At 39.5% G+C, this 24587-nt stretch overlaps 1 protein-coding gene across 2 annotated transcripts; it reads right to left on the bottom strand.

Moving 5' to 3' along the window:
* Window positions 1–5111: 5111 nt before the first annotated feature.
* Window positions 5112–24226, bottom strand: LOC120103762 (auxin response factor 17-like). Of its 2 annotated transcripts, XR_005508994.1 has the most exons (4): window positions 22943–24226; window positions 17677–18416; window positions 6254–6415; window positions 5112–6052 (listed from the first exon to the last, which is right to left on the bottom strand). XR_005508994.1 is itself a non-coding variant. In XM_039120156.1 (3 exons), exons 1-2 carry the CDS (start codon window positions 23984–23986, stop codon window positions 17718–17720), a joined length of 1743 nt encoding a protein of 580 aa, XP_038976084.1. In that variant the 5' UTR covers window positions 23987–24226; the 3' UTR covers window positions 5622–6415; window positions 17677–17717. The 2 variants fall into 2 exon arrangements, 1 of the variants encoding a protein (XP_038976084.1); XM_039120156.1 differs by having other exon boundaries at window positions 5622–6415.
* Between the last annotated feature and the right edge of the window lie 361 nt (window positions 24227–24587).

Here is a 24587-nt window from a genome sequence, read left to right as displayed (position 1 = left end):
GTCATTGACATTATCAATCGCTATTGGTGATAAATGCTAGTTTTCATATTCATTAGTATTTAAGAGACTAGTTAAATACTAGATAACCAATAACAGACCTAACTCAAAAATTATTAGTTAACTTTTATCTTCAGAACAAAAAAGAAAAAAAAGATTGCTATTTTAGATGAAGGATATTAGAGTTTTGGACCATGATCATTATGTAACAACATTATTAACTCCGTGGTCCAGTCTCCAAAATTTCCTCAAAACAGAAAAAGCTATGGAGACTTGTGTATGCTAGATGAGCGTGGGTTCTCGCACATACTTAGGATGTGGCAACAATTTGGTGCCTATTTGGAAAATCAAGTAAGATTGGGTTGGATTTCCTACTGGATTTATGGAGTAAGCAAATTATTTGAGTAGGCTCATATCAATTATGGAGTGGCAATCGGGTCGGGTTGCGACGGATACTCGGGTTGGATGCAAATCGGGTCAAAAAATTCGTCAACTCAAATCCGACTTGTTTATTAAATAGGTCAAAATTCAAATTTAAACCCGACCTATTTATTAACCATATAACTTGATCCGATCGGTATAAATCGTTTATTAAATAGGTCGAGTTAGGTTAAACGGATTAAATAAATTAAGTAGATTTTTAACAGGTTAAATAGGTTAAGTGGGTTGATTAAACAAGATAAAAATAGGCTAAGCAAGTTTTAAACAGGTTAAAAAGATCGTCCGATTCAATCCGATCCGAATGTTAAATAGGTTAAATAGGTCTGATGTCTGAAACCCAAATCCAATCTGAATGTTAAATAGATTATATGGGTCAATCTGTTTACGACCCGAACTTATTTAGTCCAAATCTAAACCTGCTTATTTCAGGTTGAACATGATTGGATTGATGAGTTGGGTCATATTTTGCCAGCCTTAATATCAATCCAATACCTCTTTAGTCCAAAAATTCTATAGAAGAAAAAAAAAGATTTATGGAGATTTTTTTTTCTTCACACAGGCCACATACTTACAGATAGAATTTAAGCTAAAGCTAGGACAGACTTTTAAATGAATATGAGCTGGATAGGCAACAAACCCAATTTCTAAAAAAAAAATCTAGCCCATTCTGCTGGATTTTCCGAACATACTTTTAACAATTACACAAGTATTTTATCATGACCGAGCTTTAAAAATTAACAATCATATTTATTTAAATAAGTTATCCTTGTCACCTTTTAGAAATCAGGTCAAGCATATCAACATCACATTGGCTGTCCGCCTTGTGAGTGTGGTGGATGTCCACCTCATGACATGATTTAAGATACTTGGACGGTGTGGGTAGGGCTCGCATGGGAAAGCCTTTTTTTTTTTTCTGGTACTGTAACTTATCCTTAATGTCCAAGCTAATTCCCAACCATGTGGGATGGCTCCTGTTGGCCCATGCATCATTGTTTGATTCAGCCATTGAACCTTCTCCACTATTGAAGCTTTCCTGCTAACCCTTGGTCATAGTTGTACATAGGAGAACAATAATGTCAATAGATTTCAAGCCATTAACATGAGAGGACCCATTGATCAATCAAGAAGATCATGAGGAAGCCTATTAACCTGAAATTGAAGTCAGTAGTAAAAGTTGATTCGAGTTTGAGATATAGAAGTGCCAAAACTTCTTACAATGGCTGGATTGCCGTCCTCTGATCATTGGCTAGCAAAATTGGTGTCCAGCATACTGAAATATAACTAGATCCCAAGTTTCTATCTTCTGCATGGAAATATGATTGTTAAGAAAGCTGCCTTGAGCTACTGGACAGCTCGGGCATGTCCACCAGATCCCTCTTCCTGGAGTCCCACGTTCGGCATCTCGGTCTCCAAACCCTCCTGGTGCAGCTGGTCGGCGCAGCCCCGTCTGATGACACCTTCCACCCGAGCTGTTAATTTAAGCCCTATTGACTCCATCCCCGGCACTTCACCAGTTGCCAACAACTTACTGGAGCCGATCATCGCCCCAACAACCTCATTCATTTATTCATTCTTCTTCTTCTTTACATCCCCAAGAAACCCTCTTGGAGTTAAGCATCGGAGGGTCTGACTGGAGCCAAACTGGCGAGCTCTCTAACCCTTGTTTGTTGCCTTACAAATCCATGGAGACGGTCCACATCATCATGTCAGGATCAGCAACAACAAATTGGCATCATCTATGAAAAATGAAGGAAGAATTGCTCTGAGACTTAGGAGAAACAACCGTTGAGTATCCCTCTAGCTTACTTTAGATTGATCCTCATGCAGCCCTCTAAGAACCTCGTCTTCTTAGCAAGTTATGGGAGCTATCAATGCCATACAATTTGACCTGCTCACCCAGCAAGTGTAGGCCCTAAGAATTATGGTGCAGAACATACAATAACATGCCCATCGATTAAGTCGTTGACGTGGAAGGAGCGCATGATGCTCTTGTCAGCACGTAATTGAATAGCTCGGGCCACATCTTTGGCCACCCGAGGAGTTGTCAAGACCGAATCAGACCCTTTGGCACACCACCTCGGGATATAGACCATGCAAGGGCGAGCCCGAGCTAAAGGGATTTCTTTTGCAAGAGCCAAAGAGCTCGAACTAGCCCGTGCTAAGGTACAAGCCTTGGATGTTGACAGATAGAAAGAAGCAGCAACGACAGATGGTTGGGCAAGGATGACTCCCTCCGGAGGAGCCGACCTAATCGGCGATGCAATCTCAACCTTGGGGTCGAGATCCACATTCTCCGCCCGAGGTACCGGCACGTCGGGAGAAACCTCGAGAACCGAGGCCTCAGCAACTGCATCAGTAAAGGTGGATTCTCCCCTCAACTTCTTCTTCCTCTAAGGGGTTTCATCCCCGAACGCTGCAACCGACCTCTTGCACATTTTCTTCTAAATTAGTGCCAGATCGGTCTTTATAGCTACAAGAGCTGCAAGGCCAAGGACGAGGTTAGATAAGAATATGATAACGAGGAGAAAAGATAAAAATTATGAAAAAAAATTTCCTGAGGATCGGCTAGTTTTAGACTGACGTTAATTAGTGTCTCCTCAGACAATAATTCTTGCAAAGGAGGAATTTTAGATTTAAGGAGAGTATCCTAGGATCGTTGATCGTTGCCAAACAACTTTGGGGGTCGGTTTAAAAATCTTCGAGGTGTCCTCCATAGGGTTTCCAACTGCCATCGTTGCTTGAAGAAAACAAAAAAAAACTCTCTTCCATCCATGAATAGAAGAGAGAGTATCTCGGATCAATTGGCGGCTTTTCTGAGGAGAGAAATACCATCAATTTCTTTTCTGAGGATGCCCCTTTAAAGTAAAGCATTCTCGGAAAAGAAAAATCGAGGCCCGAATGTTCAAAAGAAAACAAAGAAAAAGAAAACCTACAATGACCTGCCAAGAGTTCAGAACCAACTAGGTTGGGATGAGGTTGTAAACCCTCATGAACTAAATGAAAAAGGGTGAAGAGGTAATCTCAATCCAACCCTCAGAGTTTCCTCATATAGGCTGAGCTGGGCTGGAGGAGGATTTGTTATTTGGTCTTCAAGACTGGCAAGCTCAAAAGTAAACTCGAGAAGTATGAAGTGCTGGGCTTGGATGAAGCCATCTCCTCTTGGTGAGGACAGATGCTTCATAGTCTGGGCTTGAGCAGACCTTAGACTCAACCTCACATGGAGGTGAGGACTCTCGAGCTCAAGGAGAATGGTCAGACGACCAACTCTCCACCGAGGTATTGACCTCAACATCACTCATGGTGGTAGAAAAAGTGAGGAAAAGAGTCAAAGGAGAAAGCAAGAAAAGAAATCCGAGCAGCTAAGAGCAGACACCCACTAGAAATTAGAAGAAACATAGAGCACGCTGGAGCCAAAAGAGAAGAGTTTCGTCGAAGCACCACCCGGAAGGGAGCTTGAGCACTTTGGGAGATTTGCCAAAGAAACAAGAGTGAGAAATGAGGGAGGGGGTTACCCTTATAAAGGAGTACGGATGGTCTTGATCAAAGCAACGGTTTGACCACCCGAGCTGATTCATCCACGTGTTAACTCGGGATACGACGTGAGCAATTCACCAGGATCATCGCATTAATGGCGCCTTGAAAAAAATTCCAAAATAATAGTGCCTCAGGATAACTTTGATATGGTGACGCTTCGAGAAGATCAACTGACACATTCGTACTCTCTTCTGGAAGCCTTGTCCTCGATTGAGATGATGATATGACTTCCATCATCCAAATTAAGATGCAGCTCGGCCTCCAAAGTAGGGGGCAAGTGATGAGAAAAATGTTGGACATCTCAACCTCATATTAGACCGACCTCGTTGACCTTGGTATAAACCTAGGCAAACAACTTCAGCGAAGACCGAGGAGCCAATTTGCACATGCTAATAAAGATCGGCAGTTATGGCAATGCTATTGGCAATGCACGATCAGCATAATCACCGTCGTATACCGCTCACCCGAAATGTTTCTCACATTGTAAACGTGTAGCTGGCCGTTACCTAGCAATTAAAACATGTTGCGCCAAATCAGGTAACAAACTGATAAACTACCCTATAAAAAGAGGTAGCCCAAGGCTCCTCAGGTAAGTCCATTCAGAGACTACTTTATAAAATTCATCCCTTCCACACTATTGTCTCATCTTTCTAACTTAAAAATTAGAGAGTCTCCTACCGAAAATTTTTCAGCAAGCGGACTTTTAATAGATCATCCCGGAAGAAGACCAGTTCTTTTACACCTCGATCACCCCAATCAATTCGGCTCTCACTGACCTAAGAGCAAATCGAGCAGTGCTCCAACCTCGGTCTGGGATTCTGTGGCAACACCTCCTAACCAAATCCTTGCTAGGATTTAAGATTCACAAGGGAAATAACCTCATCAGGCAACTATCTCCAGGGACGTGATTATGTCATGCTCATCAAAACATTTGCAACACTAAATGCACCATTACACATAACTGGTTCAAACGCACAACGCAATGCATTCAACATAACGCATAATTGACCATGGAATCCATGTAAAGCAAGTAATACAGAGAAGAAAGTCAAATGTGCAACATTTGTTGCATTTATGCCCTTGGATCATGCCCTTTCCAAGACGACGAATGCAGTTGGCCGCATCTCTAAAAATACATAGTCCAAGCTAGCAGCAATTTATTGATGCAATTATGCGAACAAGGCAGATCAGGTTCGACAAAATCTTGACTGGCTCATACTGGATTTATGTAGTCTTCCCATGCCAGGTTTTTTGGGAACACTTCGGATCCAGGTCAATCCAACAATTGGAGACCACAGCCACTTCCACAGACATGAGACCAGTTTCCCGGCAACTTCCTTCTATCAACTACTGTATCAGTTTCACCCCATATTAGAAGAAAAAAAAATTTTCACAGCTGCAGAAAATCGCAAGGCACGGCATTTCTTTTCTTGTGAAGCTGAAGCCCCAAAGATATATTCTACATGCTTGAGAGATGATTAGATAAGGGAAGGCCTGACATTAACTGAATTCAGTAATATCACAACCCAAACCAGCACAACTTCAAAGAGGTAACGTCAGGGTACCTAACTGCAGTATGGATCATCCAGCCGCTAAAGTTTGCATCAAAACTGTAGCATCAGTAACTAAGGAGTCTAGGACAGCAGGAGAGATTAACACTAATGTTCTTGTTAATGCTGCAGATGAATGCAAATCCATTAAATATACATATATCATAAAGCTTCCCAAGTTGTGCAAGGAGTACAAGTACAGATACCAAACCATTCAAAGCAGGGTCGACCTTCATAATTTATATTTCCTCCCCTTTAATATAAATTTCCTTCCATCAGCATCACTCTTCTTTCCTCTGTGCTACCCACAAACCCTTGTTATCTTTTTCGCACCAGGCATACTCAAAACAGCGAAAAGCTTTAGGATCAATGTGAATAGAAAAGACCATCAAAAGAAGGATAATTTTGGATATCTTTGAAATAGCATCTCTTCTCATTCTTTTTTTCCTTCTTCTTCCTGACTTCCCTGAGAAAAGGAGGAAATGGAAGAGACTAGTCCCACCCAATCACAGCATCTCTTCTCATTCTTACTGCCATCAGTGGATGCAATCATGTCAACGTAACCATAAAGCCATGTCTGTGGCAAATTGTATGGGCAGATTTCTAAAACAACTACCGATATTAATCGGTAAAGTAAGCTCAAAAGGAAAAAATGATGTACCAAAACAGAAGAGTAAGACATCAGTGACAGTATGAACTAGACTAGCTTTAAAATGTCAAACAGCTAGTACCTCAACAACGACTCGGAAATTTCAGACAAGCGAGTTCAACAGTAACATGAAGAAGTCAACATAACAGTTGGAAACACACTAGGTTAACACACTGCTCAAGACAACGCATTAGGATGATTTAGTTGCAAGAGGCAACATTCATGTTGTCTTCAACAAGGACACCTGCAGTGGAAACAACAGCACAACATTCAGGTTGTAAACAAGCATATTATATCCTAATAAACAGCAGAAATGCTCACTTGAACTCATGCAAATTCTTATGTGAAGAAACAAAAAAGCCAGAAAGAATAAAACATCCCGCCATTTCTATCAGACTTATGAAGGCACTTCGATTATTCATGCATACGAATTCATGCCGTCCTCATACTAAATATTTCTTCTTAAAAAAAGAAAAAATAAAAAGAAACAAAGTAGAAAAAATGGCAGCACATATTTTGCCTTCTCAACACTAAGCACTGCTCATGTACTTAAATATTTCGAAAAAGTTCATGTTCTGGGGTGCATTGACTTGTAGTTTCAAAGGCACAGAAAGTTGTTTGGATATAAATCTTCTAACTCAAAATTCTGGTTAATAAATGCTTGCATTTATTTCATAGAACACATGGAAGACATTAGAAGCCCTATCGATTGATAATTTTTCTGAAGGCTTCTACTATATTCTAAGATCAACTTTTCTCCACCACAGTTATGACATATATATAGCATGGGGTTGCCTATAAACAAGCTGAACTTATGATAGAGGACAAAATTGGTATAATACTAAGCATACTTTGGCTATTACCCAATTCTAGTCCCAACAATATGCTGTCTTGGGAGGGGTTAACTAGGAACAAACCTAATCTCTCCCTCTCTTTCCCTCTCTCTATCTTTTCATTTTGGCTTTTCTTTTTCTTTTTCTTTTTTTTTTGCTCAAAGTGGTTGCTCTAGGATCAAGCCCGTGCCATTGCACTTGTTAGCCAAGCCTTTTACTAAGGTTTGCAATACTAGTTTTGGTATCCATACCGATACGATGTCGGTACAATATCCTTATGAGTCAAATAGCTATACTGATGCTCGATATGTCCCCTGTACCAAGTATTGGTTCGGTATTAGTACGGTGCTTAGGGCAATACACCGGCATGGGGCACTTTGCCTTATATCATTGCACCAAGCAATGGCACCTAATTCAAGATATCATAAAACCTCCAAAATATCAAATGGTTACTACCCTTAATCCATGAAAACAAATCCCAGCTCAAAATAACATATATCATAAGGGATATTGGATAAATATATATAAAGAATCATTTATATTCCATATCAAACAACTATTTTCTTTTATTTTGCCCTCTCCAAAAATAAGCTATACACTTCTGCTAATTCAAAAGCAAGCATTGGAGATTATATAAAAAATTCTGCAGTTGAATCCATTCCTTGGGCAAATGAGAATAATAACCTTCCTCGCAAGCTTCTTGGACATTATCTTGCTTATAATCCATCAACAGTTTTCCTACCTCTCACACTTTGTAAGTGAACATTTATCTTATAAAATGCAAACCCTCAACGTAATTAAAAGAAAGAACTTGGCCCAATTAGCAGCATCAATCATTTTAGGAAAGTGAAGCATGAAGCATCAAATTGAACACTAGAGTTGAAAAGATTCTGTTGATGCAGATTATCAATCACTATTCACTACACATTTTGTATCATTATTTTCCTGATTTTGGATTATTTACCTGAATTTAGCTTGTAATGTTGCTTGTGTTTAACCATTAAAGTAACAAATCATAAGACATTATAATTATAGAACAGGCAAAGATGGAAAAGTTTCGAACTAATTGATAACAAAGCATTAAGATAAAAGGCAAGTTACTGGCCAAATTCATGCTACAGACATCATAGACACAGATCCGGAAGAGTCCATATGAAAATCAATTTGGTTCAAGGATAAAACATACCTTCCACGAAACTTAAATAGCTTCATAAATTAAGTTTACACATACACTACAATTAAAAGACAGATTAACAGCATTCACCTTCTGGCATTTCTACTTGCAGTCATAAAAGATCCATCAGTAAGAAAATGAGTTCACTTCCTCAATAAGATCATCATGACCAACAAAGAACATGAGGACCAAAATATAGCAAAATGGACAAAAGAGGGTAGAAAACAAGGTAGCAAGAAAAAATAGGTATTGCCATCCTTTAAATTTCACACTTCAATAATGGCTAGTCCCGTGTCTCATTAAAAAGTATCACATGCATCTTATTCTCAAACCTCAAACTATCTTAAAATTAAATCACATAAAAAAGATTTGCAACAATATTTTAGACATGCAAAATTGAGAACTTTAGCTACAGAACAAGGTGAAGGGCCAGAGTGGTGGGCCTCCTAAAAAATTTGAAAATAAGAACACTTAGGAAGCAGGTTTGCAAACAAATTTCCAAGGAGATTCCAGAGTGGGTATGCAATCCTAAATGGAAATTTCCTACTGCCAAGGGAGGAACATGTTCATGCCAAAACATAATAGAATCTCATGAAATCAAAATAAGGAAGAACTTGATTTTCATGACCATAACTAGGAGTGCAAATAAGCCGAGCAACTCATGAGATGCTTGAGCACGACTTAACTCGTATGTTACCAAGCTCCAGTCGAGCTAAGTAGTGAAGTACTCAGCTCGAAGGATTGCAGGTCTAATCGAGTATATTTATATTTAATAATATTATATTTTACTTATAATATATATTACTAATTTAATATTTTAAAATATAATATTACATTATATTTTTTAAACCATATTTTTTTGATTATGACTAAGGCTTGAGTTCAAGCTCAAGTATAGCTCGGTTGATATTTGAGTTGATCTCGAGTATTGTTTTTTTTTTTTAATCGAGTCAAGCTCGAGCTTCCATATTAAGACTTGATCGATCTCGAGTCGAGTTTTGAGCCCGAGTATTTTGAATCGAGTTGAGCTCGAGCCTCTAGCTACTCGACTCAACTTGGCTTGATTGCACCCCTAACCATATCTTCAACCCATCAATACTCTATCCAAACTAAATTGTCTCACAATTCATGCATCTTCTTCTTTTTCATTTTTCTTTTTCTTTTTTGGGAAGGAGGTTATGAGGGTCACTATGGTCCCCATTTGCACCATAATGCCCAATCCTATTATCTCCCATTTTTCTATATCCATTTTACGGTTCCTCTTGATTCACTCCATGTATTCAAAATTTGTCTTGCACACATAGAAACACATCCTAAAAAGTAGAGGGCAGCAACTACTAAGCCATGCCGCCTCAATGCCATTCATTCACGATAAGGATAATATCAACATAGATACATTTCTTAAGGACATGTTCAGATGCAGGAATTACTTATCTGTATTATAAGTTGTTATTAGAGAAGAATTTCTCTTAAGAAAGGGGATGGAGAGGAAGAGTTGAAAGCAATTGGTGTGCAATTGGGAATGTACCATCTTGATTTTTCAAGATAATACAACCCACCCAAAATGGTGGTTTATCCAGTCCCCAAGAAACTAGGATATATCTTTCCTGCTGTCTTCTCTTCTCCCCTATTTTCCCACGTTTTTTGTTGTGTTGTCAATTCCATTCTTCCTTAAAACTATAAATTCCATTTGCAATAGATTATCCATGGATCGTGCATTCGAGCATCCAAACAGCCCTTAAATCTATTTTCGTATCTTTCGATCAAATCATCTTTGGTTTTTTCCTCCACATTCCTAACCTTCACGATAAATTCAAGCCCAATCTTACCAAGGCCACCTACAATCTGTCTTAAACATCCATATCAATGCAATATAGGTCAAAATTCAGTCAACATTTAGCAATTTACTTTTGTGATTTTTTTATTTGATTTGTTATATTGAATCTCATTAGTCTTTTATATAATTCTTTTGAGAGAAGGTCAGGATTTTCTAATCTCTAGAGATTTTCATACTTATTTTTGGGGTTATTTTTGTGGTGAGTTTTGAAAACTTATTCCGCGAAGGGATATTATCTAAATATCCTACTTTATGGTATAGGATAGATCAGGAAAACTCAAAACTCATCAGGATTGTGACTCAAAAAGATTGCGATGGCCTTTCATGGGGAATCCTCTAGCATTACAAATTTTTCTATTTTAGTAAAGTATTTGGTTGTTAATTTTACCAGAAATGTGTAGGAAAATGTCTAGAAAAATCCTACTCATTTAATGAGTCATACTTGTAAGGTCATATGGCATCTTTAGCTATAAAAGGTACGGGTGCAACAAAGCTCAGGTTGGTTTCTGTTAGAACTACCTAGAAATGACCCAACCCTAGTGGTCATCGATTTTTGGAATTAGAATCAACCAATCAAGGTCAAAACCAACCAAACCCAATCCAAATAAGATTGTCCATGTCAATTTTTAGTCACCCAATTTTTTTTAAAAAAAATATAGCAAAAAGAAACTATTGATTTTATTCAAGAAAACACATCAAGGATAAAAGTCATACAAGTCCTTTATCTTGATATTGGAAAATATTGAATAATAATCTTTTTATTTGTTTTTATTGTTCAAAAATTGTAAAAAAAGGGAATATCAAGATTTTTCATTTTATGGGGGAAAAAAAAAGATAACATAAAGATTGAACCTTTTTTTTGTAACTCCTCTTTCCAGATGTGATGAGGTTGAAAAATTACATATGGATTGGGTGAAGATGATGATACTGGTCATTTTGCAGTGTCATGAACTCACAACAAGATGATAGCAACCCTGATGATAGCAACCCTGATGAGCAACAAGTTAGGGCCAGGGTTCGAGACTTAGGGTTTGTTCTTTATGAGAGGAAGAAATGTAAGAGGGTTTTGGGGCTTCAAGTTGGAGATTAGAGAGGAAAAAAGAAAGTGGAAATGGAAGTGCCTAAGGAAGTGTCGAGTGGTGTATCATGGATCTGGCACCTTGATGGCGAAGCATGGAGTTAAGGACCGATCACTATTTGTGATGCTTTAGGCCACAAGGAATGCCATTAGTTTTGAGGAGAATCATTGATTAGGCGAGAATTTGTGGTAATATTGGGAGGATTGTAAAGTTTTGATGGAGGCTATGGTTTTTTTTGAGAAAGGGGAGACAACTCAGGTGGACAATTGGTAGGACTTTTACTGTCTTGTTGTTTATGATGACTGTCTTCTTGTTTATGAAGACTATGTAGTTATATAAGAAACAAGTCCCACCTTTTGTTTGGAGTAAAGTGAAGGAGAGTGCTCTAGCCCAAACTTGAAAACAGATGTATATACCTACATTATAATGTAATATGTATGTATATATGTATGTATCACTTGTCTGAATTTGAACCAATTTGTATAAAATTTGAACCAGTTTGTATGATACATGTACACACAGACGTACATATGTACATACAAATGCACATATACACATATGTACATACAAGTGGAATAACTGGTAGGACTTCCACTGTCTTGTTGTTTATGAAGACTGTAGTTACATAAGAAACAAGCCCACCTTCTATTTGGAGGAAGGTGAAGGAGAGTGCTCTCGCCGCCTAAATTTGAAGTGAAGGAGAATGAACTCAACTAAATTTGAACCAGATATAAATAACTACATTGTAATGTAGTATGCATTTATATATGTATGCATCACTCATCTAAATTGGAACCAATTTGTATATTACCTATACAGACAGATACACACATACACACATAATACATACATACATTCATATATACAGGTGGAACGATTGGTAGGACTTCCACTATCTCGTTGGTTATGAAGACAATGTAGTTACAAAAGAAAAAAAAAGTCCCACCTTTTGTTTGAAGGAAAGTAGAGACTGCTCTCGCTGCCTAACCTTTTAGTAAAGGAGAATGTTCTCGCTAGGGCTGGAAATGGGCTCTGGTCCCAGGCCAATTGGGCTAGGCTGCTTTTAGTTCGGGCTACAGGCTAAGCTCGAAAGATTTCAGGCTAGGTTTGGGCTTAAATATAGAACTCATTTATTTTTCGGGCCAGGCTTGGATACATCACTAGCCTAGCTCGAGTCCGGCCCCTAAGCTCGAGCTCGAACAAGGCTCGAAACAGAGCCCGAATTCAGGTCCGAACAAGTCTCAAACCCTTCATCATCCTTCCTTAAATCTTTGGGCTCATAACTATTAAATATTGGTGTTTTCAAACTTCTATCGAATCTTCCGAAGGCATAATAGTTGGATGCAATTCGCAACATGTTAAAATGATTAGAATTCTAAATTATCAATGAGGAAACCATTTGTGATTCAATGAACCGCAGTTCACTCCACAAACTCGGGCTGGCCCAATCGGGTTCGGGTTGGGCTCGGGCCAAGGCTCAGGCTTGGGTTTTAAAAAAAAATTCGGGCCTAAGCCTAGCCCAAAGCCCGAAAAAATTTCAGGCTGGACTCAGGTAGGGGTGTGGCCCCATCCAGCCCAGCCCATTTCTAACTTTGGTTCTCGCCTAAATTTGAACCAAATGTATATAACTACATTCTAATTTAGTGTACACATGTATATATGTATCACTCGTCTAAATTTGAACCAATTTGTATAATACATACACATATACAGACATATAGACTCACACACAGACATGTATAAATTTAGTTTACATTCGGGTCACCCAGCTGTTCCAACCCCCAAACCTAGGCTCAAATTGGTCCAATTGGGTCTGTGAATGTTAGAAGGGAGACCAACCCAATCCTCGTACGAACGTGAACCAAACCAACCAAATAAGGGCATTTCAGTTTGTCTCTCTGATTGACCCAAACAAAAGTGCACAATAATAAAAGATGACAGGTGCAAAATGAATATTGATGATAGATATTGAATGGGTTGAAGTGTTTTTCCTCTCAAGTGAGCTATGTAAATGGAGAGATCTAAATATCAGCACTGCTTATAAATATCGAATGGATGGAACTTCTTTACCTCTCTATTGAGCAATGAAGTTCTCCACCTGTTTCTCTCTAGCCTCTATTCTTCTCTCATTTATCATTTCTTCACTTTTCTCCCTTCAATTACTCTCTTTTGCTGATTTTGCTATTTAAAAGGTAGAAAAATTCGACAAAACCAGGATTGCAAATTATCTACAATTAAAATAATAATAATTTTACAATTTGATACTATGTTAGGCTGCATTAATATACTATGTTAGGCTGATTATAGAATATTAAGAGCATTTGATACTAAAGATTTCTCCTATTTCTGTCAAGCCAATTATGATCTCTGTGTAGAATCAAGAGAAATTAATTTCTTTGGGATATAATTATGGCATTTTAATCCAAGGTTGGGAGTTTGGAATTCTTTTGAAGGAGATCAAAAGAACTTACTACGTGTGGTAAATAGAAAAGATCAAGTTTTGAGATGCTGTGATTTTTGTATGTCAAAATCTTGTGAGTAGGTGCTCCGAGAGGGAGACTATTAGAGATCTCAGGGATGATATGATGGATGTATATTTTAAAAGTTTGAGGCTTCAAGTAAGTTAATTTCGAGGACGAAATTTTTTTTTAAGGGGGAGAGTATGTAATACCCAGGAAAAAAAAAGGGGGGGAGGGGAAAGGTGGATGGGCCGGCCCAAAAAGACCAGGCCCATCCACCTATTACAATCGTGCCCTAGGCATGATTGTGGGAGGAGGCCGTTTGAGGGGTGGGGGCGGCGGCGTTGGAGAGGGCTCGCTGGAGGGCTTTGAGCGCCGAGGAGAGGCGACCAAGAGCTGGCCGGCCGTGGAGAAAGCTGGAAAAGCCTTCCTCCTTCAAGAAGATCCCCACAAATCGGTGAAGAGATCTTGGACCCGTGCATGTTTGCTCACGGATTTCCTCCTTCGATTTCTCGCCGGAAAGGTCGCCGGAACACCCATCGGACCAAGGTAAGCATGGCTCGCCCCTTTGCGCTGCATTTGCTAGATTTTTTTTGGGTCATGTGGGTGAGGTTTTGGCCGGTGAATCGTCGGAGAAGAGTCCGAAACAGGGGTATTCTTTCCGGAGCTTGCCGCCGTCGGCCGCCGGGTTGGCAGGATCTATGGTCTTGGGGGTTGAATCGGGACTGTGGGTTGGTTGAGAGGGATTTCTAGGGTTGTAGAGGGGATGGGAAGAGGTGGACCGAGATCTCCTTCCTCGTGATCCCACCTCCTTTCCTTCCCCTCGTTGGTTGGCCGCCGGCTGATCACCGTCGCCGGGGGTGCCGCAGTTGATGGCCATCACTGGCCGGCCGTCGTCGTCGAGGATGGGCACCTTGGTGGTTGTGCCATCCTGATCCGTGAAGAGAGGGAGGGATCGGTCCCCCTATTTTGAGGAGGAAGAGTTTTCTCTCTCCTCTCTTCTCTCTCCTAGGTTCTCTCTCTTGTTTATTAGTTCCTCTCCCTCTACTTGGATTATTTCTCTCTCCAGTTTCTCTCTCTAGATTGGAGTCTTCTCTCTCTAGTTTGATAGGAGGAGACCATTGTTTGTAAAGACTGCTGGATAGTCGTAGGCCAATGGAGGGTTTTGGGTTGTCAGATACTCCGGATAATTTTTAATATTGTCTTGGTTATATAGGAGAACAATCTGTTAACAGACGAAAGGACGCTGAGCAGGGTTCTGCATATCCGGATTTATAGATGGCCGTGAGGGCGGGTGATTAGTCTGTCTGAGTTAACAAAGGTAAGAATCCCTACATTTGATGCACTTTTATTTATGCATATATTGGATTTATCGTTGGATATATTTTATCAGTATGTTGCTATTAATTTTTGAGCTTGTATGACACTATGAGGTGTGCATTTTGTTTATTATGAAAGTATTGGAATAATTAAATTGGAAAAGAATAACATATTTTTGAGAATTTATGAAAATATGTGATGTGATGGAAATGTGATTAAACATGTAAAACTAGACATGTAAAATGGGTTGGACTAACCTTGTCATGAGATAGCCTCTACGAGCTTATGCGTAGGATAGCTGCCACGAGCTTATGCGTGGGATTTGTGCAGTCTTGGACTGGGTCATGAACTTGGTTAGTCCAAAGCCAGAAGTGAAAAACTTTGAAACTTGGGAATCAGAGTAATACGAAAATTGATCACATAATGTGAAAAATGATTTATATGTATGAAATGGTTACATATATTTGCTGTTTGTTGAGCCTTTGAAATGATGAAATGATATTATTTTGATGTTTTGATCATTTTATTATTATTACTGTATGTAGCTGTTGGGCTTCTTACTGGGCTGGAAAAGCTCATACTACACCTACTTTTTTTCAGAGGCACTGGATTTGTAGAGACTATTGGATGGGACGAGAAATAAGATCAGCATAGAGTCTGATTGCTGGATGGATAGAAGTTAATCTATCTTTTATTTATGGACATTTGAAATTATGTAATAAATCAGTACATTTTAGTTGGATTTGATTGAATTACATTAATCTTTGATTTTGGCATATATGTGAATATTGTACCTTTTAGGCCTTGCATGATCTTTAGGGTACTGCTCTAGGGCTCATGCGGCCGGTCGCGTGCCGGACCCGGGAATTGGGTTCGGGGCGTGACAATAGCTTTACAAGATTCTTCATCCATCAAATTCTTCAAAAGCTGTCAAGAAGGTGATGATTGATGGTTATAAAAGATGCGGCAAGTTATAAAAGATAAATGGCAGGAATTAGAGAGGGCTTCGAAAGCCCTCTCTCCCCCCTCCCTTGTCCTTGTTCCAGCCGGCCGCTCTCTCTCTCCTCCTCCTCTCTTCCTCTCTCTATCTTCCTCTCTTTTTCTCCCTCTCCTCTTCCACCAGTTTCAAGTCCGGAACTATCACGTTCTGCTGCTAGTACGGTTCGGTTCCAGTTTGGGACAGTTCCACGATGTTGCTATAGAATATTATATTATAATGTTATAATTATATTATATTATAGTATATTATACTAATATTATGATAATACTATGTTACTATCATTAGTATATCATGACAATCATATTTTGATAGCATAAAATTATTATTCCTATGATATTATATTATTATATTACAATATGATACTACTATAATATTATACTATCTGAAATAAGTAAATTAAGAATACTTTCCCATAACAGTTCTCAATAATACAAAGAGTTAAAAAATTGAAAGCACTATACAATGTTCTTTATTGCCATTTTCTCATACTAAAAATACTTTCTCAATTTGGTTACAAAATAGATGTTAAAGTTCTACAGCACTTCAAAAATATAGTTACCGAACAACAAACAACTTTTTGTTAAAAGCTCTACTAGCAAAAGCTCTACTATCAATAGCAATCCCAAATAGGACCTTAGTCTCAAAGACATTGTGCTTGTATCATAATAAAACATTAACGAAGCACCTCTTCTCTCAACTAAATTAGTCCAAACCTATTAGGTGAGTCTCATCCACCACTATTATTTTATGGTAGATCCAAATGGATGGGTTAATCGTATTGTATTATTTTTTTGCCACCAATTTTTAACTGATTGGGCCATAAATATTGTTTATTTTTCCACTCGATTTGTATCTCTTGGCTATCATTCCATATTTGTTTTATTTTCACTCAATCTGCATCCTAGTCCCTATTATTGGCCTCTCAAGTACATTTAATCATCTCCAAACAATATACTCCATACTATATGCTACTAATATATGGTCCAAAGTAATAATAGTTAAATTCTTACCAGAGGTTGATTTAGTACTCCTCCATTTATATATATATATAGGGGAGGGAGCAGACCAATGCCCACCTCCCAATTGCATTACACTACAACTCTACAAAAGCATCATGACCAAGTTGACTTAGTAAGAAGATAAAAAAGGTCCTGACATTGTATGTTCATTAAATCAGTATGAGAAAATTTTAGCAATCAATGGGTAGGAAATTGTAGAACATTCAGAATACAGTATAGAGACGTCAAGTGGAAGTTTCAAAGAGGAAATTCAAATAGCAATGAAAACAAATCAAATTTAGAGACAGGCCTTGGGATGATCTTAGGTGACAGAGTATCCATTTAAGTTTTCATATCCTCGATACTTAAGATGATTACAGAAAAATGATGTTTGGTGAATAACAGTCATCAATATATGCAAGGGCATACATTGTCAAATTGTCATTTGAGCATGTTTGAAACAGAAAAAGTTACAAGGAATGTCGAATAGAATCAGAAGGCACCTTATCCTGCCGTAGCTTTATATTGAGATACAAAGCACTATCAAATCCTAATTTATATGGCCACATATTCCTTGCAGAGCATTAGTCAACCTTAAAACTAGAACCCAGATACATATATAGCCTGGATAAGTACATAAGCATAAACAAAATACCGAATCTTGAGTTAAATAGTAAGACCAGATATTTCACATATAGGAACACCACTTTGACATTAAATTCAATGTGAACTATTACAAATTTGAGAAATTTGAAATAATTAAATTATATAAAAACAAACAAAAGCATGTTTCGCTGACTCATACCTGTAGAGGCTGCATGTGGCAAGATGCAGACATCATTTCTTTTACATAGAACATGCTTCCAAAGCAGAAACTCTTTGACGTTGCACATCAAGACCATCAAGCAACTGCTTATGTTGGTAGGAGAGAGAAAAATCATGCGGTAGGACTCCACCTGTGGTCTCTCTATACTCTTTATCTGCAGCAACATCAACAGGCTGCTCAGTCTGGATAATCTGACCAAACAACTGAAAAGATCCTCCCCTAGTCTTCCTAGTCGGATTGCAAGCCACAGTTTTGAGGAGATCTGTGCCACAGTCCAGGATACTTCCATTGCTCAGTGGGGATGAGCCCTCTGAAATTAACGTACTTCCAACATTCGAATTAGTGGATACATTATTTAACTTCTGTTGCATCTTAGCGCCATACAGATTCTCAGAGAGTGTTTGTTGGCCATTCAAGGGTATGAAATTGAATAAAGTGGGGACACAGATTTGATCATGCCTGGCTCCCTGCATGCCAGCAGGAAATGTATTGTTATTGATCAATGGGGATAGATTCCCCATGGATTTACTCTTAAAACCTGTTACTGGAAAGAGCATGCTGCCCTCTCCAACATCAGAAAAGTCTTGACTTTGTGGCCCCCTTAGTTTCTTCATGAGGGGATATGGAGTTTGTATCTGAGGAGGGGCTGAAACTAGCTCCACCTGCCAGGGATTTACACTTCTGACATTCTGCAAAACCTCTGGTTCATCCCAGGTAACCTAAGAGAAATATCAAGAATAAAGTTAGAATAAGCTTGAACTTTCCAGCCAAATTATACTGGCTTTTGACTTGTATCTTTTGAATGTGCCAAAGAGAAGTTGCAAGAGAACAAAGAAAGAGATTTTCATCGAATGATTTGGCCGAAAAATAGCAGACTATTTCCTGACGTGCTTTCACATTTGACATGTAAAACGTGCAATCATTTTATTGATTTGATGTAATTAACTTTTGAGATGCCCATGTCGACAGACTAATAATGTATTACAGTAAGTTATGAACCTGGATCTGTCAAACTACTTCAAAGGTGCCACAAATGGTTTGCTAGAAAAAATTATAGATAAAATCAATTGATGTAGGAAGAAATACCTTAAATAACAAGATACAAAATTTAAAATAATTGTTTCCCAGCTTTCAATATACCATCATATTACTGTTTCGGAATATAACCTCATAGAAGAAAGGCCAAAAAGCATGTCAGAATCTTTTTAAATTACCATGATGGAACCGCACCACCATCCATTCATAACTAAGAAAAGCTTTATGTGTCATAAAAAAAGGTTCGGCTTTGAGAAAAAAGAAAGGAAAAAAAAAAGACAGCAGAAAGAAAGATCAAATTACTTAGCAGTTTCCACTGTTTAGTTCTTTTTTATGAATTTGATTGAAAAGAATCGTTCAAAATTATTTATATCTATGATATAGTCATCTACTTAAATCATGTTCTGGACGGGGGGAAAAACTAAAGTGATTCAATTTCTATATGACAAAGGCCCCAGATGACACATTCTCTATATTACGGGCAACCAAGGATTTATTCTTAGAGGGGTTCTAGTAATCTGACCAAAGAGGTGTTGCACATCCAATTCGCTGGCAACGCTGTTACTGCAACAAAAATCTAGCCTGATGGTGTAATTAATGTTAATTTTGACTCTTGAAGGGGTATCAATTTAGAACTTTCAATGCCACCCATCCTTCCTACTACCAAAGAAGACCAAATTGCCAAAGACCAATCCAAACATGCCTGAACCCCTTTCCTCGGCCCCTTTTTTCAAACATCATCACCATCATCTCAGCTGCTTGGCACAAGTCCAGACATCACGATATTCAAAGTTAGAAATATTTCCAATTAGCTTTCTACATTATTCATATATAACACATTTCTTATAATTCTTATAAACTTTTTAGTATTTCAATCCCACAAGTTATATGAGTTGAAAGAAACTAAAAGATATCCCAAAGAATTTTTTTTCTTGAAAAGTAATGATGACAAGTGAGGTAGATACTGTCTAGTTTACAGAAGATATAGATGTAAAGACTAAAGAGGCATGTAAATATGAAGCATTGCCATATGAAAAAAGAAGGTAGGCATTGAGGGACAATTTGACAATACAGAGAGTGTACAACAACCAACCAGTATATAATGAACAAGCAACAAAGATAATTTAAATAAGATAAATAAAAAAAATAACAAAGTAAATGTATTTTGATGTTTCTTAACTATATATTGCAGCTAACATGTCTAGCTTTATAAAATTCAGCAAAACCTATCTGCAACATGTTGCTAAATAGCAAATTGTAATGGCATGGTACAACAATTTCGCACCTGTACCAACCCTAGTTGAGATGCATAATGATGCAGGACTAGCTAAAGGTTTTGACAAGTTGCCAGTTGTATTTTCACAGATGCAACTAGCTCATATGACTATGGTTCCAAGCATAAATATTGTGTTCCTAACACCTTTGACTCAAAGTTGTCAAAGGCTCAAGACACACTAAGGCACCCACATCTCCTGAAGACTAGGCGTAAGGCCCAAAGGAAGGTGTAGAAGAAGCAAATGCACAGCAAAAGAAGCAGAGGCAGAAACAAGAAGAAGAAAGATAACTTCCAGTCCATCTCCCAAAAGAAAAAAGAAAAAAGGAGAAGAAAAAGACAGAGATGAAGAGGAGGAGAACCAGGGAGCTTACCAGATGGAAGAAGAAGAAAAACGTCTCTAGTTTTTTTCTTTTCCCTTATCTCTTTTGGCCATGTAAGCCCCAAGCCCTCGATCCAAATGATGGATGCTGGGACTAAATATAGAAATGACAAACTTTTCACACCTGGTTGAGAGGCAAGGAAAAGGCGTGCATTTTGAGCACCTAAGTGTTGTTGAAATCACCTATTCAAGGTCTAAAAATTTCCTAACTTACTATTTGTTTTTTTATTTTCATTCTTAGCTAGCAAGTCATGATTGAATTCACTAAATTCACTCAAATTCAGTTCACAGAGAACTAGCTGGGATAACTTCTGATACTAGCAAGATACCATGTATCATGACTGACTAAAATAATGTGTGGCATCAACAATTAAATCCTTTCTTTGTAATAACTACGTTTAGGGCCTGTTTGGCTAGGTCCAGCTGGATAGGCGAGGATTGGACTACTAGGGGAAAGGAGGGAGGGAGTGGGAGAGAAAGAGAGGGAGAACACAGGGGTTGTGGGGCCCGATCTCCAGCCGATTCTGGCATGAAGTTCCCAAACAGACCTTTAATCATGCAAAGTTCCTAAAGATAAAATTTCAGAATTCTTTTTTCTTAATTCTACATATAAAAAACAAAGAAGTACTATCCTTTATTTGGTAAATAAAACAACTAAAATCCTTTAAAGTATCCACTATGTTTAATCTTGATCATTTACTCCTATTATCCTGCTCTTGGAATAAAAGAGTAAGAACATTTAAACTTATGGGCTCAAGGAACTAGATATGCCGTTCAATTAACAGGGTGACCATTTAAGTTGAGATTCAAAGTAAGAATAAAAGGAAAATAGTTTCTCAATTTCCTCTGAAGAAGCTAAAGTTTATGATTAATTCAAGGTGCAGATAGAAGAGATTTTGTTCTACAACACATCTTGCAAAGAGATCTCATGAGTGAAGAATTTGAAGAATATACCGCCTTAGTTGTGACCTTGCAAAGTTAAAACCTTCAAGACTTGGTAACAAGTGTGAGCTTAAAGATGCAATTAATTCTACACAATGTCTTTCTATCCTAACAAATGGGGTCCATTTTTGCGGCTTACCAGACTAAACAATATAGGTGCTTGGAGGAGATGAATGTTCATCAAGCTACCTATAATAAACTAATAATAAAGGGGGTCAAGGATGGAGGTTCACCAAGCTCTATGATAGATTTTATGAGAGCATTTCATTCTTATTTATTTCCCTTGTCATTTCCATACCTAAAGTTTCAGAAAGTTTTGCACTATCACATATACACCTTGGACAATCATTGGCGTTGTGCCAATTACATGTGATATAAGATGAAACAAGAGTTGTTAGTCAGTTCAATTCAAATCTCATATGGCATGGTGGTAAGTGGTAACCACAGGGAGTGAACTGATATGCTAAGAGAGGCTAGAAGTTTGAGAAAAGGATTTAGTCGCACGTATATACCAAGCCACATTATACGACGTAAGCACAGTATACAAGAGGTCTATCAATGTATATTACTTGCCAATGTTGCCAATTTGCAAAATATTATACTTTGCTAGATCGTGAGAGACACTGGTGTAGAATACCTTAGTTCATGTTCAAGAGAGTATATGCATAAGATCAAGCTAAGTATCAATGCTTGGAGTGGATGACTGACGTTTGGCTTGATTCTTTTTAATATTGGTTTTTTTTAATATTTTCTTTGTAGTAAAGAGGCAACAAGGAAACCCAAACACGCCCTATAAAATGCCCTTTTCCTGCTCTATTTTTTTATTACATCTCAAAAGTTATCAATATGAGGTTGTGCCTCAACTTTTAATAATATCACTCTGCTTTTGATATTCTTTTTAACCAATCAAATCAAAGATGAAAAAGGGTGGCATACTCAAAGAGCTCACATGAAATGGGGTATAGTTAAAGATGATCATTTGTCCAATCTTTCGATTTGAATCCGCACGTCAAATTGCGTAGTTGACTTACATGATCTACATCACATGAAGTCACAATGTGTCCCAACCAGGGGATATGAACTCACAAGACATTAGATTATTCTCCAAATGTATAAATTTGATTACTCAATCATGTAATGCCGGGATAAGTTGAAAAACGATGCCATGACATGACTATAATATGACCTCTCATTGATTTTATTATATCAGATTCAACAACTGAAGGTACGGCAAACAGTCTCTATCCTAGAACTCCAGGAATGAGTAAAACGAAAACAAAATGTGAGCACTTTACAGTCTGATGCCATAGCAGCCATGCGTGGAACAACAAAATAAAAAATGCAATTATAATCTCCGAAGAAACATGCGGCAGTCACCATACCTTAAGAAACAATACCCAGAAAGACAAATAAAAAGGCAAAGCTACAGCAGAATCAAACAGTTCTAGCGCAATTCTTTATAAGCTAAGAATGGGGCATGGCGGCAAACTAAATTTATTTTTATAAATAATCAACCTCGTCAATGTCACCAAGCCAGATCAACAACAACAAGAGAACAAATAAAGCAAGACAAGCAAAAGATATGACAAGATAAGATGGAAATAAATAACTACCTGAAGCATACGCCATGGTGAACCGGGCCATGGGCCCACATCCTTGAGCGCAGCCGACGACACCGTCCCCTGAAACCAGGTCATCCTGGACATATCTTCCGTGTCCACGGACATCTTAACCCGCATTCCGGCAGTCCAATACACCCTCATCGCCGACTCTACAACCTCCTCGGCCACCACAAAGTCCGGCGACCCGGACCTCGGGTAGTAAAGGACCTCAAACGGGCAGTTCATCTCCACCAATCGGACCGCGTCCACCACCGACGAAGCCGGAACCCGGCCCCTCACATTCCTCGAGAACCCTTCACCGCTGCCGAGGCTCTCTTCGAGTTTAACCCCCGCTCCGGCCGGGGGGCTATAGGGCAGATAGTCCAACGAGCCACAGGACCGGCCGTTGCGGCGTACACCGACGAAGAGCTCGCCGGCCTGGTTCTTGATGAACACGACCGAGTCCCCGGCGACGAGCTTCTTGCAGTTGACGAACTTGCTCCAGCCGGTGGTCAGCAGGTGCCGCCGCGGCGTGCCCCGGTAGATGTGCCGGAAATCCCACCGGGCCCCATGCACATCCCGAACCGAGATGGTCTGGACCGGCGGGTCCGCCTTGAAGTCCAGCCCCGGAAAAATCGAGTCCGCGCAGAACCTCGGCACCGAGAAGCCCCCGCCGTTGTTCGCGTCGCTCGGAGTCAGGATCTTCGCGAACGACACCACTCCCCCACCCCCGCCGCTGCCGCCGTCGACGATGTCCGCCGGGGGCGGCGCAGCCGCCGGCGGGAGAAAGCGGGGGTCGAGGTCGATCTGGGCGAAGACCTCGTCGGAATCGGGGTTGGCGAGAAAGCGGACGGCGGAGACCGAGCATAGGACGAAGGGGCGGCGGCAGGGGACGGCGGAGAAGTCCGGCGTGGAGGAGGACTGCTCGGCATGACCCTGGGGGAAATAGTACACGCGCGAACCGACGGAGGGGATTTTGGCAGCGGTTCCGGCGCAGGCCTTCCAGACATGTGGATCGACCAACCGGAGCTCCTTTGCAGCGGCCGCCTGCGCCATTAGGGCTAGGGTTCCTGCCGGGTTTCGGTGATCGCAGTGGTGCTAGGGTTTCCAATCGCGCGCCTCCGGCGGCGATCGGTAAGGGTATTTATAGTGCCAGGGAAGGATTTTTTTTTTTTTTTTTTTTTGGCCAGAGAGAGAGAAGCTTCGAAGAGTTCAGGGGAGGGATGGGGAGGTGACGGGAGAGTGGGACAGTGCCGTCTTGAGGTTGGGGGCCGGGCACGGAAAGAGGAGGGGTAAGTGCCCCTGGGGAAATTACAATTACCGGAGGGGGAGTGCCACTAGGGGATAGGAGGGGATGAGTTGGTTACAGGTTGTCTTCTATGTGACCGTTTTGCCCTTTGGGACCTCCCGTTCTGTCCCGCCTACGTGGCGTTCCGTTTTAAGAAAAAAAAAAGAGAGAGAGAGAGAAGATAACGGGACCCAGAAGGACTAAATTCCTAATTCCTCGGTCTCTGTTTCGGTCCAACCTGACCCAGTGATTCAATTCACAAGTAACACATATCGTCCGGATGATTGGGACGGGCACGGCAACTAGACCACTTGTGTCCAAAATATTGAACTGTGAGGGTATTTTTTGTCATTTCAGTAAATATACACG

Source organism: Phoenix dactylifera, unplaced genomic scaffold, assembly GCF_009389715.1.
Source record: "Phoenix dactylifera cultivar Barhee BC4 unplaced genomic scaffold, palm_55x_up_171113_PBpolish2nd_filt_p 000723F, whole genome shotgun sequence".
Lineage (NCBI taxonomy): Eukaryota > Viridiplantae > Streptophyta > Magnoliopsida > Arecales > Arecaceae > Phoenix > Phoenix dactylifera.
Note: the sequence above shows the minus strand (reverse complement) of the source record. Positions and strands in the feature narration are given on the sequence as shown.